The 18,380-nt window shown below is 46.4% G+C and overlaps 1 protein-coding gene across 3 annotated transcripts in view; it reads right to left on the minus strand.

The window, feature by feature from the left end:
- Nucleotides 1-18,380, minus strand: part of Arid1b (AT-rich interaction domain 1B) — a 354,101-nt gene that overhangs the window by 234,357 nt on the left and 101,364 nt on the right. For all 3 annotated transcript variants that reach the window (XM_029471378.2, XM_021186013.3, XM_085832859.1), the window contains exon 3: nucleotides 10,739-10,897. In XM_029471378.2, coding sequence (XP_029327238.2) covers nucleotides 10,739-10,897 — 159 coding nt within the window. The remainder of the gene's footprint in view (nucleotides 1-10,738; nucleotides 10,898-18,380) is intronic.

Here is an 18,380-nt window from a genome sequence, read left to right on the forward strand (position 1 = left end):
GGTTGTCAGAACCTAGGCTGGGATGGAGGTATTGGGCAAAGGACACTGGAAAAATGCATGCAGGGGACTCACTGTGCCACAAGGTGACTGTGGTTAACAATAGACTGTGAAGGAAAACTGCTAAAAGTGGATTAGAAGTATTCCAACCACAAAAATCATGTGAGCAATGCACACCGTAATTAGCTGGGTTCAGTCACCCCTAATGTCTGCATACTTTCAGAGCATCCTGCTATACGGGATGATACTTACAATTTTACCTGCCAATTTAAACAGAAGAGGCACAAAAACCACATGGAGAGAGCTGTTTCAGCAAGTAGTGAAATAAATGTCTTATCTAGTGAGGTAAATTCAAGTGGTAATGGGCCATAGAGGAGGAAAGACGAGACAGCGGGTGAGAAGAGTGCCAGCGTGTTCTGATGCCCACAGAAGCAACAGAAAGAGAAAGCAGTGCTTGAGGAAGAGAAAGGGGAGAGGCAGGTGTATGTGTGCCATGGGGGAGGGTGGGGCCTCCTGTGAGGCACTATGGAGGGCAGCTGCAACCTTTGTGTCTATGGGCTGCAGCATCTCACCCCTCCATGAACTAGATAGCAGCATGGCCTAGGAGATGAAGGTTTAGGATGTGAACAGTGAAGGGTGAGTGAGGTAACCTGAGGAGGTGCAGAATCTCCAGCAGGGATTATCTTTAGTGATCAGAAGTAAAAGACCATCAGGCCTCAGGCCTCCTCCTGGTCCTGCTCTGAGAGGATAGGAGCAGGGAGGCTCCTGGTTTAGGAGTGGGTTTCTAAGGGAATAGAGCATCTGAGAGGATTTCCAGAGATTATGAAGATGTACTGAGTCCATCTAGTTAAGGAGGAAGGAAATGCAGAGGGCTGGCCAGAGGTACTCCCAAGCCCTCCATTACAGGACAGACAGGCATGACAGGCCCCTAATCTGCTACGCCACTCCCCTGCCTCAGTGTTGTGAAGTATTACATGTTAATTCGGAACACACGATCAGACAGAAGGGACTTCTACAGTTCTACAGTGTTTGGAGCAACTTCTCTTTGCAGTTAGACAATCTGTTTGCATGCACCACCAGCGTGGTCCCTGTCCCTGAGTCCCTCCCTGGTGAACACTTTCAGAGACTAAGTTCCTGAGAACAGTTCCCTGTGGTGGCTTGCTTCCCTGAGGATGGCCTGTGCTGCTAGCTCACATGGAGGCAGGCTGCCTCAGCCTTGAGCTAGCCCTGACACCCGAGCTCACTCTGTGGCCCCCTTGCTGGTAACAGTTTTCAGTTTCCCACAGCTTTAACTGGGGAAATATAAGTGTGTGCCGAAGGCCTGCTATCCTTGGCTACACATGGGGACTGGCCTGATTGTTAGTGTTTTACAGTGTAAGGCAAACTGTCTATGAGCTTGATTTCCCCAAAGCTAAGAAAATGGCAAGATGCCAGGAGAGCAACTGCTTGTCACAAAGGTAAAGACGTGCGATGAGGGCTGGTGAAAGGTCCCCAGGAAAAATGGCTGCCACCACGGCTGCCAGTCTCCAAAGGCTGTCCTCTGCAGTGGCAGTGTGCTAACTCAGATCCACATCACACATCACATGCACAGACAGATGGTGAAGAAGAGCTACTACCACAGAAGGGCAATGAGGCCTGTGGTGCTGTGCAGGAAAAGCTGGAGTAGCCATGGATCCACATCACTGTCCCACAGCCCACGCTACCTCAAAAAGTCCCAGCATTCACGCATAACCTAAAAACACAGCCAAGCCCAAAGGCCTAGACTTGCTACTTGGAGGCTGAAGCAGCAAGACTGAAAGTTCAAGGTTTACCTAAGCCCCAAAGTGAGGTCAAGGCCACACTGGGCAACTGAAAAACAAAGAGTAGAAAGCAGATGAGGGAATGGCCAACTAGTACAAAGCTTGCCTTGCATGTGTGGGGCCCTGACTCAATCCTGCCTGAACCCTCCTGCCCCTCCCCCCCAAGCTACAAATAGCAACACAAAAGCTAACTGTTTGAGTCTAGAAACCAACTCTATTTGCAGAGAGGAACAAAGCGTTCTGTAGATGTTTCGGGATGCCCTAAATTCCCAGGAAGGCTACTCAGTGTACTAAGTAATGCCTGTGTGCTGTCCTGTTGAGAACTGTGCCCAAAGTGTCTCACCATCAGAGCAGAGAACACCATATTGATGATCTTGCCGGAAACATAAGACATGCTAACAACACAAGGCTCCTGCCAGCTCTCTACTTGTGCTGTGAAGGCCAGAGAGACCACTCATGAACATCAAACCCCTGCAGGAGGCTTCTAATGGCTGCATCTGAACACTTGCCTACTGCACAGCAGCATTAACTGCAACTTCGCTTTCATTTCTACTGTAGAGTTGGCATATTGTTCTGGCTTATTTGAAATTCTGGAAGTAGCTTCTTTATCTGTGAACATTCTTTAGAATGAAAAGGGGGGTTAGAAAAGCTTCATTTTATACAATGAGCAACTTAAACCAGGCAGAGTGGAACGTCTGGCACTCAGGTGGGTGAGGCAGGAGGAGCCTCAGTTTGAGGTCAGCCTGGACTAAATCAGGAAACTTTTTAATTTAAAAATAAAGAAAAATGTGATCCTTCTAAATTACTTGTGTTTATAAAGTTTTAAGCAATATAATAATAAACAACCAGAGAGATTTGATACTCTGTTGTCTGAAGCACCTGAGATGCAGAGAGGAGACCTGTGCCCATCCTTGGCCTCAATGCAAGTAGCAGTACTCAAGAGCACAGGATGCTGGCCCCAACAGGACAAACTCACTTCTATCCCAGAGTTCACATCTGCCTGGTTACTGTGCAAGGGCCAGGGGAGGAAGGGAGAGAAGTCTGAGCTGGTAGGTGGGAGGACAGCATGGAGAAAAAGCAGGAGACCATGAAGGACCACTGATCAGTAGGGTACACACCCACAACAGAGAAGGAAGAGGTGGGCCTGGAGCAGAGGCCGGGGGAATAAAAGGCACAGCTCCTTTGAGAATCAGCAGCCACAGGCTCACCACCACCAGGGTGTCTGGTCAAAATTAACACTTGCCCCTGTGGTGTGCAAAACCACAGAAGGAGAATTTTATTTAAAGTGGTCCCAGAGGACATTCTACAGAAACCCTCTAATCAATCTTGGCTTAGCTGTTGTGGGACAACCAAGCATTATGTTAATGTGATGTTATAAGCTCCCAGGATATACAGCCCATAGCCTTCCCAAGGTGTGACTTACACTCACAGATTAGTGGGTGAGAAAGATGGAGGGGAATAGGGGAAAGGCTGGTCCGCCTCTCATGTCTCCAAGCCTCAGTTGGTAGTGACTGCAAAGGCAAGAGCTAGAGCCACCACAAGCAGTCACACAAAAGGCATTCAGCACAGCCACTTGATGAGAGCAGGGCGGAACACTCGGAGCTGTGAGTTAAGGTAATCACGGATATGTGCTGCTCTTCAAGCCAGTGGACCTTGCTGACAGCGGGCAGGAAACAGAATGTGTTCAGCTATGTCAGACAAAACAGCCGGGAAAGATGCTCTGTGGGACAAGGACCCAGTTTTCCATACATCAAGGCAGAGAGTCAGCAGAGGAAGAAGGGATGCATCAGTGGACAGCCTTGTTTACATTCTGTTTGAAACCACACAGACAATATACACACATTACGGATGATATCTCAACAGGTCTAGTTTAGGAGATAGCAAGCTGAAGAATTTAGTACTTGGAGAAGATGTCCCTATCTAGAAATGGCATGTGTGTCCATGATACTCCAAGGAAGCATGAGACCAAGATGGTGAGTGATGGGCATGGAATGGGGACGGAATGCAGGGCAGCATCCGTGCATCTGTGTGCACATCGTACAGTTCTGCTCATGAACGTGTTCACGACATTTGTAAGAGAGAAACTTCACAATCGGAAGAAGGAATCGTGGCTAGCACCCATGGGTGGCTAGCACCCAGAAGGGATCAGTACTTAGAGATGACAGGCCAAGCAAAGACCTTCTAAATACTCCTTCTGAGGAAAGCAGCTCAGAATCCTTACTCGTCTGCATAAAACACTTTCAGAGAACAAAGACTCATCCTCAGATAATCCTCAGAAATAAGAGACAAAGACAGGGCCCACTAAAGCTGGAGAAACTGCCTGATGCAGTGTTTAGAAGAAATATGTTAATCTTAGATAAAAGGGTCCAAAGAAGCTAAACATACACCTAAAAGAGAAAAGAAACAACATCAGAAGAGTAGCAAAACATAATACATATGTGTGTATGATGTGGGTGCACACATACATGCATACATGTACACACACACACATATACAGGCATGTATATACATACCCACATACATGCATACATGTATGCGCGCACACATACATGCATACATGTACACACACATATACAGGCATGTATATACATACCCACATACATGCATACATGTACGCACACACACATACATGCATACATGTACACACACATATACAGGCATGTATATACATACCCACATACATGCATACATGTACGTGCACACACATACATGCATACATGTACACATGTACACACACATATACAGGCATGTATATACATACCCACATACATGCATACATGTACACACACATACATGCATACATGTACACACACACATATACAGGCATGTATATACATGCCCACATACATGCATACATGTACGTGCACACACATACATGCATACATGTACACACACACATATACAGGCATGTATATACATACCCACATACATGCATACATGTACGTGCACACACATACATGCATACATGTACACACACATATACAGGCATGTATATACATACCCACATACATGCATACATGTACGCGCACACACATACATGCATACATGTACACACACATATACAGGCATGTATATACATACCCACATACATGCATACATGTACGTGCACACACATACATGCATACATGTACACACACATATACAGGCATGTATATACATACCCACATACATGCATACATGTACGTGCACACACATACATGCATACATGTACACATGTACACACACACACACATATACAGGCATGTATATACATACCCACATACATATTAATGGAAAAGACAAAGACCAAGGATGCTCTGAAAAAGCTTAACTAGATGAGCTGGAAGCAGAAGATAAATGGTTTAAGACTGGGAAGGGATGAGGTTAGGAGGAGATGAGGGACGTGATCAATGGCACTCATGCACAGGATGAAACCATCAGAGCCATTAACATGGACAATTCATTAGTGTCAACACAAAAGTTAAAAAGTGTCAGCTCATATGCCTCAGCTCTGGGTCTGACAAGAGTATGCTAACGAGGACTGTGAACTTATTTTAATACAGTTAAAAGTGAAGTAACCAGACTCATAAATATAAGACTACTTAGGTGTGAACCAATTTTACAAAAACCTTATAACTCTTATAATCACATACAAAAACAAAACAAAATAAAACGGAATCACAAGTTAAAATCTCAAGAGTGAAACAAAGGATAAAAATTAAGAAATCCATCATTTGCTATGGCTTTATGGACACTTCTGCAAAACATTCAAAGGACAGACCGTTCACTTCAAACACCACAAACTCTTCCAGGGACATAGGAAAGAGACAAGTCTGCAAGTGGCTTACTAAGTGCCACAGACTCCAGCTCTTCTTAAAGATCATCACAGCTCAACCTCACTCACAAACACTTGTGTAAGAAACCCAAACAGACGCCAGAAAACCAAACCAACTGTGTCTGTGCACACACACACACGCACACACGCACACACACACACACACCTGTACACAGCGTATCTTGAGGCTGGTTTAAAACTCCCAGAAGAGAGGTTCACACAGCACAGACACTCTCATTTACTCAAGACTAAGAGGACTGGCCTGTCAGTTCCCTCCAACAACACTGTGTGAAAGGCTGGGTGCAAAAAGGAAAAAAAAAAAGAAGTCAGAAGATAATCTGTATTTTTAAAAATTAAGTATGTTTTAAATGGCAAAACCTATGAAAATCAAGTGACATGAAAAAAGCACAGCCCTCACAAGAGTGTACACCTGTCACCCAGGAAACAGACAGCAGAGGACTGAGCTCATCGCACACACACACACACACACACACACACACACACACACGCACACACATCTATATGCACACACACACACACACACAATAAACACACACACATATATACACAGAAACTTTGATACACGCAGACACGCACACTTAACACACAGAACATACACTTCACTCACACAGAGGCACACACTTTCACACACAGACACACACACTTACACAGTGTGTAATTTTTAAAAGAATACAACTTACAACAGCAACAAAAGAGGAAAGGCCCGAGGTTCTCCCTGGCGGGGCAGTGCTGCTGACAGTGGAGAGGGGCATTGGCTGCCTAAAGAGTCAAGTGAGAGGTGATGCAGTGCAGCTGGGGCGGAGAACTGCAGGGAAGCAGGGCAGCTCCTTTAGCAGACAGTGCTGCCATTACTTTGGCCTCACTACCCGTGTCAACTCCATGTCACTTTACTCCCCCTGCCAATTATGAAACTTTCAAATCACCCAGTTTTCCCCAGGACGTTGAGGACTGACTCTCACTCCCTAGTCCCTCTTACACACCACACCCAGCACTATTAGCAACCTCCTTCCCAAGATGCTCCTTGGGTTCCGTGGGCCAGCATCCTCCCTGGCCTGCAGCACAAGAATCTAGTGGGCCACACTCAGAGTCATCTGTCCTGGCCTTTCATGGCTGGGCTCAACTGCACACTCTGTTCTGACTGGCTTTCCACTGAAGAACTAACTATTCCAGAGAAAAATACATAAAGCAAGAAAACACACAATTACACTAGCAACAGAAACAGTCAAATTTGTTAGGGAGAAAAAAAAAAAAAAAAAAACAGAAAGAAATGAAGAAGGTTAGGCTAGGCATGGTAGGACATGCCTACAGTCCCAGCAAAGGAAGAAGAGGACGTTCCAAGCCAGTCTGTGCTACACAGCAAAACATAAGAAAGAAAATTCCAGAAAGAACACTGAGGGTGTGCAATTAGCACATACCAAGCAGCAGCAGAAACAAAAGAAACAAACAGAAACTACTATAGAGGAAACCAGACAGAAAAGAATGGAGCCCGGAGTGAATTCATACAGCACACATCAGAGAACTGAGCAAGTGACAGAAGCCACCTCTCCAGGGAGGACAGCGAGTGCAGCTGCACAATTTCTCTGGATCAAACCAACCATTTAACTGGCTACTTGAATCAAGCAAATGGCCTTTAGTGGGCAGGCCTCATCCAACTCCCAAGGCCAGATTCAGACACCCGCACCCGCAACCCGCACCCACAACCCGCTCCTGCACCAGGGCCCTTCTGGGATGGTCTCCTGTCCACACACAAACTTGGGGCCTGTCACTTTTCATCTTTTCATCCTGGTCATCTTGTTTCTTTATCTTCTGTGTACATACATACAGTAGACCACAACAAATGTGTGGAGGTCACAGAAAACTTCCGGAGGTAGCTTCTCTTCTTCTACCATAGGGGTCCTGAGAGACTAAGCACATGTCATCAGGCTTGAGGCACACACCTCTGCCCATCAGTCATCTATCTCCTTGGTCCCACCACCCTCGGTTCCTACAATCAAAAACAAGAACACACACACACACACTCACACGATATTTATAATTTCTGGGGAGCCCACCAAAATGCACAGGATTTTCATAAATCAATTTTAAAACTGAAATGAAAGAAATCAAGATTAAAAGACAGAAATTTATAGCTCAGGAAAAACACTAACAAATCCAGACCCACAGCTTTATCTCCCAGAAAACCATGCCAGGCACTGACGACAGGCAGGGAAAAGTGCTTGTGGTGGGTACAAAAGGAGGTGCCCTCCACAGTGGACCATCCGGCACAATCATCTAGAAGAGGGCAGAGCCCCTCCCGGCCTCTGGCAGAGAGCTGCACGGAAGAGCTCCCTACAGAGCCTCCCGACCTATGTCTATGTAAGAAACAGTACACGCAAGTTATAAGGGCAACACTGTCGGAAACGCCTAGAAACCATCTAAACGACATTAAAAAGAACTGACTAAATATACTGTGATTATAAAACCCAATAAGGCTCTAAAGAAATGAAAGTAGCTCTAGAAGATCTATTTAAGTGTGTGCATGAAAGATTAACAGGGAATACACACAGCTTACAGCTTACAGTAGATCTTCAACTGTACAACAAAGGGCAGGAGTTACATGATGCTGTGTAATTTCCTGTGTGTGTGTGTGTGTGTGTACATATGTACCTATAATTGCAAGGTTATTTGGCAAAGTGTGATATAGGTGGTAGCATGGCTAGGAGTAACTAAGATGGCAAGAAACTCTTCTCGGTTTCCCCCCCCCTTTAAGATAGTCACTGTATTAGATATCAAATTAAACTTTAAAACTACTCAGCTGAGCAGTAGTGGCACACACCTTTAATCCCAGCATTTTGGTATGCAAAAGCAAGTGAAGCTCTGAGTTTGAAGCCAGCCTGGTCAACAAGCCAGTTCCAGGACAATCAGAGCCACACAGAAAAACCCTGTCTCAAAAAACAAACAAACAAAAGAAAACCTAAGAAAAAGTCCTGACAAGTTTTACTCAGAATGTTCTTTAAATGATAATTCTTATAATGAGCCATTGTGGTTAAAATACAGTTCTTATCATATATCTCACTGCATCCAAATCAATATACAGTAAGAACAGCAAAAGGAAACCCAAAACTAAGTAACTAACAGAGCATTCATTAGAACAGGCCCTGCCTGTGGCATGCTGTCAATATTTAAATATGAAAAATAGTAATTGACTAATTGCCATCTTCTGGAAGCCATCAGTGAACACTGCATGAAGGAAGTAAATTTGGAGCATGGTCCTGAGGAAATGACAGGTACTCAGGAGTCCTTAATCAAACTGTTTTTACAACTGAGATTCATTTAGGCCCATGAGCGTAAGATGAACAGGCCGTCTGCACTAGAGTATCTGGATGAAGTGACCCAGCACCCCACCCAAGATGAGTTCAACAGGGCTCTGAAAGTCCTCGGAAAGCCTTCTCTCTCACAGCCCAGATGCCAGTCACACTCAGCAAAGGGAGCTGATAGGAAGTGCTTTCAAATGCTCACGCACTGGTGAGGGCCGGATAACTGAAGGGCTGCACACCCCACTTCCACAAACCCTGGACTGGCTGCTCACCTTCTTAAAATATACAAAGTCATGTGGCAATGGACTGTAAAAATCCCAAAATCACTTTAAAATGCACTCCGGTAGAATTAAGTTCCATGGTGCTGGAGAGATGGGTCAGCTGTTAAGAGTACTTGCTGAGTCAGTTCCCAGCACCCACCTAAGGGGGCTCACAATCCCCTGAAACTCCAGCTCTTGGCAGGAGCTGACTCTGCTACGGGCAGAAGCACTCCAAGATACATAGCTGTACACGCACAATACACATAACTAAAAGAAATATTAAAACTTTGTATGTAGAAACTACACATGCTTACATATTTGACTATTTATGCCATAAAGAAGCCCTTAGCAAGTGAGCGGGCCTGTGTGCACGTGCTCGTTCTCATTACCACACCCACCCCACAACAGAGAAAGTGCAGAGGGCAGCCTGAGCTGGGAAAGAGGCTTGCTGCTTCCCGGGAGGACCGCTAGCAGCTATGTGCTATGTCTGTGCTTACTACAAGACTCTCAGCCCCTCCCAACTGGTCGCTCCACTCAAGAGCAGCAGTCTAAAGCAAATGAAACGGAATCATTTCAGCATATATATTATGCTATTTTTCAATTATGTAAACTACAATAGATGGCCCAATAACAAACACTTATGCCTTTCTATTACATGTATGTATTTGTGTGTGCGTGCACACGTGGAGGTCAGAGGACAAACGGTGAGAATCTACTTTCCTTCTATCATGCGGATCACTGGGCTCAGGCAGGTGCCTTTCCCTGCTCAGCCAGCAACACCTGCCTCCCAAACAGGTGGTTAATTAGTCTAATTTCACCCAGAAACTCCATGTGTATGGTGGCAGCACACAGTTCCAGCACCCAGGAGACCAGTGGCAGGAGGAGGATCAAAGGTCGAGGCCAGAGACCCCTCCTGAAAATAGGGAAGAGAAGGGAGGAGCCAGGCAGGACAGGAAAGACCCAGCAACTGTTTACTGTAGCTCACTGCCACTCTGCTTGTGTCTCCCTTGTTCTACAGCTGAAGGGACCCCATGTTTATAAGTGAGTCTCAGGAGAATAACCCTCCAAGGCCACCATGTTCCCATGCTGAGGTACTTAACATCCAAACTAAAAAGGTTAAAAGGCCAACCAGCACCACACTGGCACATGACCTGCACCCCTCCTGACCAGGCCTCTCTAGGTGGAAAGGCACCTTTGGAAAGATTTTAGAACACAAATGTGAAGTGAACGGACACTTGTGCTGCCTTCCACCAATCAGTAATGGAAGCAGCTACTGAAAGCTGCTCTTCCCAGTCCTCAATGTCTGGCGTAGTGGGGAGATGAGGGAAGGAGGGAAGGACGCGCAGGGCCTTGTGGGCAGATCTCCGAGTTAGAGGACAGCCTGGGCTCCACAGTGAGGTCCACAGAGAAACTCTGTCTTGAAACACCAAAAGGGGAAAAAAGCACGTCAACCCCCACAGTGCCTCTCAAAGGGCAGGAAGACGTTCAGAGCGCCAGAGCCTCTGAACACAGCCCTGCGGGAGAACACAGATGCATGCGAGCACTGCTTACCTGCTGTGGCTGGTACCTCTGCTGGGACTGCGCCGCTGCCGGCTGCAGGTACTGTGCCTGGGGCGGGAGGTGCGAGGGCTGCGGCTGCTGGTTGTAGTATGGCTGCTGGCCTTGCTGGCAGTAGCCACTCACAGCTTGCTGTCCGTACTGCGGTGGCATCTGTCAGAAAGTTACATAGAGCAATGAGGAAATGAAGAGGTGTGGGAACTGAACTCAAATATGGCTTTGACTCCGTCAGGTGAAAAGGGTTCTCGATTCCATGCTTTACATCTGTCTTCATTAGATACGCTGACTTTCTGCCTCTGCTTACGTGCTACCCATGAAGTCAATGGTGATGTGGGATTGCCTTCAACATGCTGCTTTATCACTGTCAAGTCATGAAAGTCTAGTGGAAGGGCTTCCTTCCCTGCCCCTGACATTTAAGATGCTCCTGCTATGAAAGCCAAGGAGGTGGTGCGTTACTCCCATCCCCAGGCAACAGGCAAACCCCAGTGAGCTCACACAGCCCACTTAACTCATTCACATACTGGGGGAAAGCTGTGGTTGGATACAAGGCATGGTGTGTGTGCTTCTGGGTCAGATCACCCCAACCCTGTTTGTAACAGATGATGGCAGAGGATGATGCCAGCACTTGCACGTAATAATTTGCTAAGAGAAAGTGTACCCCATTACCACCAAACAAAACCGCTTGATCTTGCATGTACCTCAGAGGTCAAGTGTAGGAAACTGGACCTACTGGGAAGCCTTTGTGATCGTAGGAGCAGCCCCTTGGCCCCAGTCACACTCATTACTGCTGCTGTCCATGCAGTAACAAGGCTCTGTGTCACGTGTTCCCACCATGAGGGGTTGCCCATCAAGGACCCAGAGCTGCAGGACTAGCCTGTGCCCTCAAAACTGGGAGCCAAAGAAACTGCTTTCCCACTCGAGAGCATTTCCTCGGATCCTGTCATAGTAATGGAAAGCTAACACATACACCACATAATACCTCCCTAAACGTGTTCTTGGAGGATGGACGTCTAGTAGGGAGTGGTTTTCTTAGTTGATAGAGCAGGGAAACAAAGAGCTTGTATTACAAATACCAGAGCTAGACCAAGCCAGCAGAAATCAGCCTCGCACTCACGCCCAGAGGATGGCCCTCCTCATGCAGGATTACAGTCCTGACAGTGTCCTCCTTGATTCTTTCCCCTCCGTAATCTTTTTGTGCCCCACCACCACCACCCAATTAGGAGAGCAGGAAAGAAAAAGAAAAACAAAAACCAGGCTGTGAGTGTGCTCTGCTGCTGCAGATGAAGACCTCCTGCTAATGATACCACAATATGGTCCACGAGAGAACTCCAGGAACCTCGGCCCCAGGAGCACACACACTTCAGAAACCTGAGGACCAGATCCACACTGAAGAGCCAAATTATTTACAAAAACCCTGAGCAATGAAAAAGAAGTGATACTAAAGTGTTTCCTAAGACAATGCACTAGTTCACAGCACACACAACGAACCACAGGAGAATAGTGCATGGGGCTAATGGTTCTCTCTTTGAATCCAGGCCAATTGTTGTTCAAAACCTCCCTGCTACGACCACTGAAAGTATGGTCAAATAGGTTTTAAACGGGCTTTTCACCACACAGAATGTAGGCTGCTACAAGCAGGCACATTTAAAAAAAAATTAATAGCACTGCTGAAATCTTTGCTTTATTTATTCTACAGTTTGATATTTCACAATGAATGAAGTCAAGCCAAAGAATGTCCCTAAAGCGTAAGTCCGAATGCTGGAACAGTACACCGCAGGACAAGGTGCACGCACTCCCAGCCAGCACCCATGTCGGATTCGGTAACTAATGCGGACTCCATGGCAACCTTGTGTGATCTAAGGCAGTGAGGAGAACACGCCTGCCGGAGCTGAGATGTCAGGAAGCCTCAGCCAACAAGCGACTCCCCTAGGAGCTCAGCTCTCCCATGGGGACTCTGTGGCTTACGGAAACTCTCACACACATAGGGAGACGTTCTCTGAGAGAGGGCTGCTCTGTCTGCCAGGCAAGACAAACTGGATGGCCCATGTGCCATTGTCATGCACATACAGCTGTAAAACTGGGTCCCTCAAGATTTCACACTGATTCTGGCAACCAATCAGGACTCTAGGCAGGTGCCCAAACCAAGGCTCCTTATCAAACTACAGGCTGCAGCGCAGCATTACCTACCCGAAGCACTGCTTTAAGAACCAATTCTTCAATATGGTAAGTAACTGCCTACTGCTGGAACTAAGGCTCAATTCTTTAATGGTTAACTGGCTTTGTTTTGACCAGTTTAGAAACACTCACCACATGCTTTTTCAGACTTATTAAATGAAATGCCACTATTATGAAACAGACCACCCCAAGAGCCCAGGAGCCCACTGTCACCCTCTCAGTACTTGGCCACCAGGTACTCAGTACTACCCTCCAGTCCACCTCAGACCTGCTTAGCCCTGGTGTCTATCATTCAGTATATTACTTCTGTGGTGCTAAGGCAGAAGTGACAAAGTGACAAAGGCCTAGAGACGTCCACGAGGAACATACTGCAAAGTACACGTGGGTTCTTCAGAGTCTTGGCAGTCTCAACTGTTGTAATTGTATTTAGGATCAACAAAGACTATCAGACGGTAACATGCATGCGAGACTGACTGTACCATGTGTCACATGCTAAGATCTGGGGCCATGGGCACTTCTGCCTCAGGTGTCACCCTGAGGCAGAGCAGGCAAGTTCACCACGATCCTTGTCCCCAGGCCTGACTGACTCATTTTACCACGAGGACAATGTGGTCAGCCTTGGGCTGTGTGTGTATCTGCTCCCACACCAAAGCCATGCCCTTGGCAGAGGACCTCCCAGCTAAGTTATCTGATGAATGAGCGTTGCCCAATGGGTCCGAGAATCAGCATGTGCAATTGAAACTCGCCAAACGCAGTCACCTGTGCTGAGTGAGCACTAGCCCTGCCTTCAGGTTCATTCTATCTACCAGCGGGAAGTCAGCAGCGTACCAACACCGGAACCCACTAGCCATCAGTGACTACTGCAACCACACGCCCTGTGCTTCCATCCATGGCTACTCTATAAAGAGTATCAGCAAACTAGGCTAATGGGAAATCTCCAGAAAATATCTGGGACCTAATGTTTTCTCATGACTTTTAAAAAGAATCTATTTCAACAATTTCTTGACACTTCTACATTTGAAAACAACAACTTCTCTTTTAAGAGCTGAGTGTTTCCAAGCATTCCATTGGAGGAGGAAGGTGTGCCTAAAGATGATGCCCCTTCCTCAAGTGCTCTCTCCAGGAAATTATCCCTCTAAGGGACACGAGTCTCAATCTGTGTCACGAGGGGACACTGGTCCCCGTGTTTCTCTTCACCATACCCTGGCCTTTCTCTCATTTCCAAAATGAATGAACCATCATCAAGGTTCTCCTTCCTTCTCCTTCTCCATCACTGACCTCACGACCCAGCAGTCTCCAGATACAAGCAGCTCTGACTTACTATGCAGCTCTGTCGGGTCCTGTCCCAACTGTCAGGAAGAAGCACTCTAACTGGCATGCAAGGCAAACAGGAAAAAGCAACTGAGTTTTACATTACAGTTGGAAAGGTGGCATAAAACAAACAACACATTTCAAAATCTTTCAAAACTAAAAGTACTGTGTTAAGTCAAAAACAAAACAAACAAACAAAAAAAAAAAAAAAGCAAGAAAAGGTTACAGTGGCATCAGGCCATTTGTCTGTGGTGTGTATTAGTTCTGAATTCACAAACAGTAACAGCACAAAAGCATCCATCTAAAAGGAACCGCCGGCCGCACTCTGTGAAGGGCAAGGTAGAATCTAGGCCTTTACAAAATCAATGAGGCAGAGAGGATGTCTATCTTAGGAATGTCTACCAGCAGGCACGGGACCTGGGTTCTATTCCTAGTGGAAAGAGAACAGAGGGAAAGAAAGGGCAGAGAGAATAAAGGATGACGGTGAGCGGGTGGAGCTTGAGGAGGGAAGGAGGGATATAGCTGTGGTAAAATTCATAATCTCACTGTAGTTACATGAAATGTCTGTTTTCATGCGGTTCTGATCTTGTTCTTATGCTTAAATTTCTAATTTTACACTTTAAGATCGAAATCTTGCCTCCAACTAGTACCCTTTCAGCCCTAAAAGGAAGGGACATGGGGACAGCGCACTCAGGCTGGGGAACCTAGGAGGGTCCTAGAGCCCTCTGGAAAGGATTAGCGTGGGGCAGGAGCCCTCAGTGGCCTCATCCACTAACAGGAGCCCTAAGGGCTGCAAAATCTCAGGCCAGCTTTTCCTGCGTCTCCTACACAAGATACCAATCCTTCAAGGCACCTCAGGAAATCAGCTCTAAGGTGAACAGTTTGATCCCCCAAAGAGCCGTGGCCTAAGCTAACAGGAGTCCAGGCTAAAGGCCCCCTAAGCAGCAGTGAAACACCGGACAGAACTGTGGCAGCCCAGCTCCCAGAAGCTCCGGCACACTAAAGCCGAGATACCGCCCAGCTTCCGCTGAGGACATCTTGCCTAGACCCGCCCCATCAGTTCATACGTGTTCCTGCAGAAAGACAACTTGGAAGCGGACAGAGACTTAAGACTGTTCCACACCTATCACCAACAAATGCAATTCGCTTAAAAACCATTCCCACCCCTGACCTGGAAACAAGCTCATTACTGTGGTCTGAGCTGAGTGAGCTCTCTTCAGATCCACCCCTCTCTTCCATGCTAGGATGTGCTTACGACCTCCATGCTGAGGAGTCGGCTGTGGAGTGACACTCCGCCCATTCAAGCTGCTGTACAACTGTCAGCAAGGCCTGTCCTAGCTCGCCCACTACTTACTGCTGGGATTAACATTGGGAACAAAAGCAACAGGGGTTAGGGGTGGTTTACAGTCATGAAGGATGTCAGGACAGGAACCTGAGGCAGGAACTGAAGCAGAGGACACTCAGGAACACCGCTTGCTGGCTTGCTCTCCACAGCTCACTCAACTTGCTTTATAACACAACCCAGGACCACAGTGGGCTGGGCCCTGCAACATCAATCGTTAATCAGGAAATTCTTAGGGAGGCATTTTCTCAGTCCAAGTTCTCTCTTCCCAAATGATACGAGCTGTGTCAAGTACCAGAAACAAAGCCAGGCAGCACGCCGTCCATGTCCATCTGCAGAGGTCACCACACAACCACGACTCCTGCTCTTCCCCCACCAGCCCCTGCAGCTGCTGCTCAACACTCAGCTCTCCAAGCCTGGACATGCCTGCTTCTCTCATGCAGGTGGCCACACACTGCTGTGCAGACTCTGCTGGTTTATCTCACTTCTGGGCAGGGTTCTAAAGGCCACTGGAAGTATACAAGACCGTTTATCCAGAAACGCTTGAGTTGTTCCCCATCAGTGGGTTTGTGCATGGTGCTCTTCTGAACAAGGCCTTAAAAGCAGCCATCTAACCCTATTCCGTTTGCCCAGGTGCATCCAGAGTGACTGCTAGAGCCTCTGAGGATGCTTGCTTTGAATCCTTAGGCCCTGCATGCTGCTGTACGCGGTGCCCCGGGAACAGTCATTCTAGTGAGCGCCACTCACTGTACTTCCCTGGTGACCCAAGCTTCTGGGTGTGTCACTTCACCTACTGAGTGGCCACTGGGAAACACCTCCTCCCATGCTTTGTCCCCTTGCCATGTGCGTGGGTGTGTCAGCCGAGGGCTGTAGGACGGTATTAAGTGTCATCAGACACTGCAAATGCGTTCTTGCTGTGGTTCTGCCGCTTCCTTCCTGCCTGCCTGCCCCGTAAGTTTCCAGGTTTTGATTTTGTTGTTGTGGCCTATGCTTTAATGGCCATGCCAGTGCTCCTGTAGTCTCCAGAGGGTCACGACAATCCTAGCCTGAAGCTTCTTTCTTACATCTAGGTCTGTCATCCACTCAGAGTTCATTTTTGAACATGGGCATTTACGTCAGGTGCGGGGTACAATCTCACTCTTTGAAAAGCGCCTGCGCCTGCTGCTCTTACCCTAGCCTTTGGGTCTAAGAAGCACAATTCAGCATTTGCACTTTAAGAGAGAGGTGTAAAGAAAAACGGTAGAATACTAAATGCAGGCACACTCAATGCACCTATGTATGAGGTCCAACCAGGTCACAGAAACCACACTAACAGCCATAGGACAGAAGAAACTAAAAGGGACACAAGAGCTTTCTAAAAATGATTTAAAAAAATTCTTAATTTGTGAGTAGTTTCATGAGTACTTGGACTTTGTCAAAACTCATCCAATTGTATATAACTTAAAATCTGGGCATTATAATAATCATTCCTTAAACTATTATGAGGATACACATCTACAGCTAATAGAGAAAAGGAATCGAAACTGTAGCCCTCACACTTTTACTAACCCATAAGGTATTTTAAAACACATATTTAACATATTCAAGCTAGGTGCCTAATGGTTGTTTCACAGGTTTTTACTTGACATAAGAAAAATACAGAGCAACTGGGCATACTGAAATAATTATGACTTCTATTCAAATAAAAAAGCAAGTCTCTAAGCTAGGTCACAGTGTGTATAGAAGCAACATCTTTTTTCCTTGAATTCTGTCTCTAGGTATTTATCTTAAAGAAAAAAAAATGAACCAACTAAGCAAACATTTGCACAGCTGGGCGTTTAATTCTGCGTGTTGAAAATGCAGAAATCCAACTGTCCAACATCAGCAGACTAACTGCAGGGAGACGGAGTCAAAACCTGACAGAGCCACTAAGCACACTGGTTCCCACCACAGACGTCATAAGGAGCCCTGTCCATGCACCTGACCCGGGACTTAGGGAGACAAGCTTCCAAGAACTAAATCATGCTGTTTTAATACGAAAGTGTAGGGGTGCGTACGGATAACGAATTACTTATCTACAGAACACGCTAAGGGTATCAAACCCGTAGTCTGCTTAAAACCTTTTTCATGGCCCTAGGAAAAAAATGCAATTCATTTCTGATTATTTACAACTGCTGTCTGCTAAGAGTCAAAAAAAAAAAAAAAAAAACCCAAACACTGTAGCAATTTACCTTTAATAGCAGAAATCACTGCAATCTGTTTTTCATTAGTAGATTTAGGTCCTTCCAGGTAAAATCTACACAATTGAAAAAAAAAAAAAACCCACCAGGAAAACAAAACAAAACAAAAAAACCTAAGTTTCACTCAGCTGAGGCTAATTCTGCTAGCTTTTAAATTCACAGAAATATCGAATATTTCCCATGCATGAGGAAAAACAGCAAGACATTCAGCTCATCAGCTGGCACAGGGCTGAAGCAGCTGGGGGGGTGCTGAGGCCAACAAGCCCACCCTAAAGGAGGCTGCTGGAAGGCAAGGGCCTTCACATGGGCAAGGGTTTCCTTCCAAGCGGTTTAATCCAACCTCAACTGAGAAGACTCAAGGGCACAGGTGCTTTTTTTCCTCTATGTTTTTATTTAAAAGAGGGAGGGAGAGAGAGCCCGCCCCTGTCCTAAACTCAGCTACTCCACAGCTTCCTCCAACTAGTTCTTTATGCTTGAAAAATAAGCCATCAACATGCACACTGCACACATGCACTTAAGTTTGTTCCATCTTACTCCACCTCTGTTCAAGAACAGAACCAACACACAAACACACACACTCACACACACA

Source organism: Mus caroli, unplaced genomic scaffold (assembly GCF_978045245.1).
Source record: "Mus caroli unplaced genomic scaffold, Mus_caroli_1 scaffold_18, whole genome shotgun sequence".
Lineage (NCBI taxonomy): Eukaryota > Metazoa > Chordata > Mammalia > Rodentia > Muridae > Mus > Mus caroli.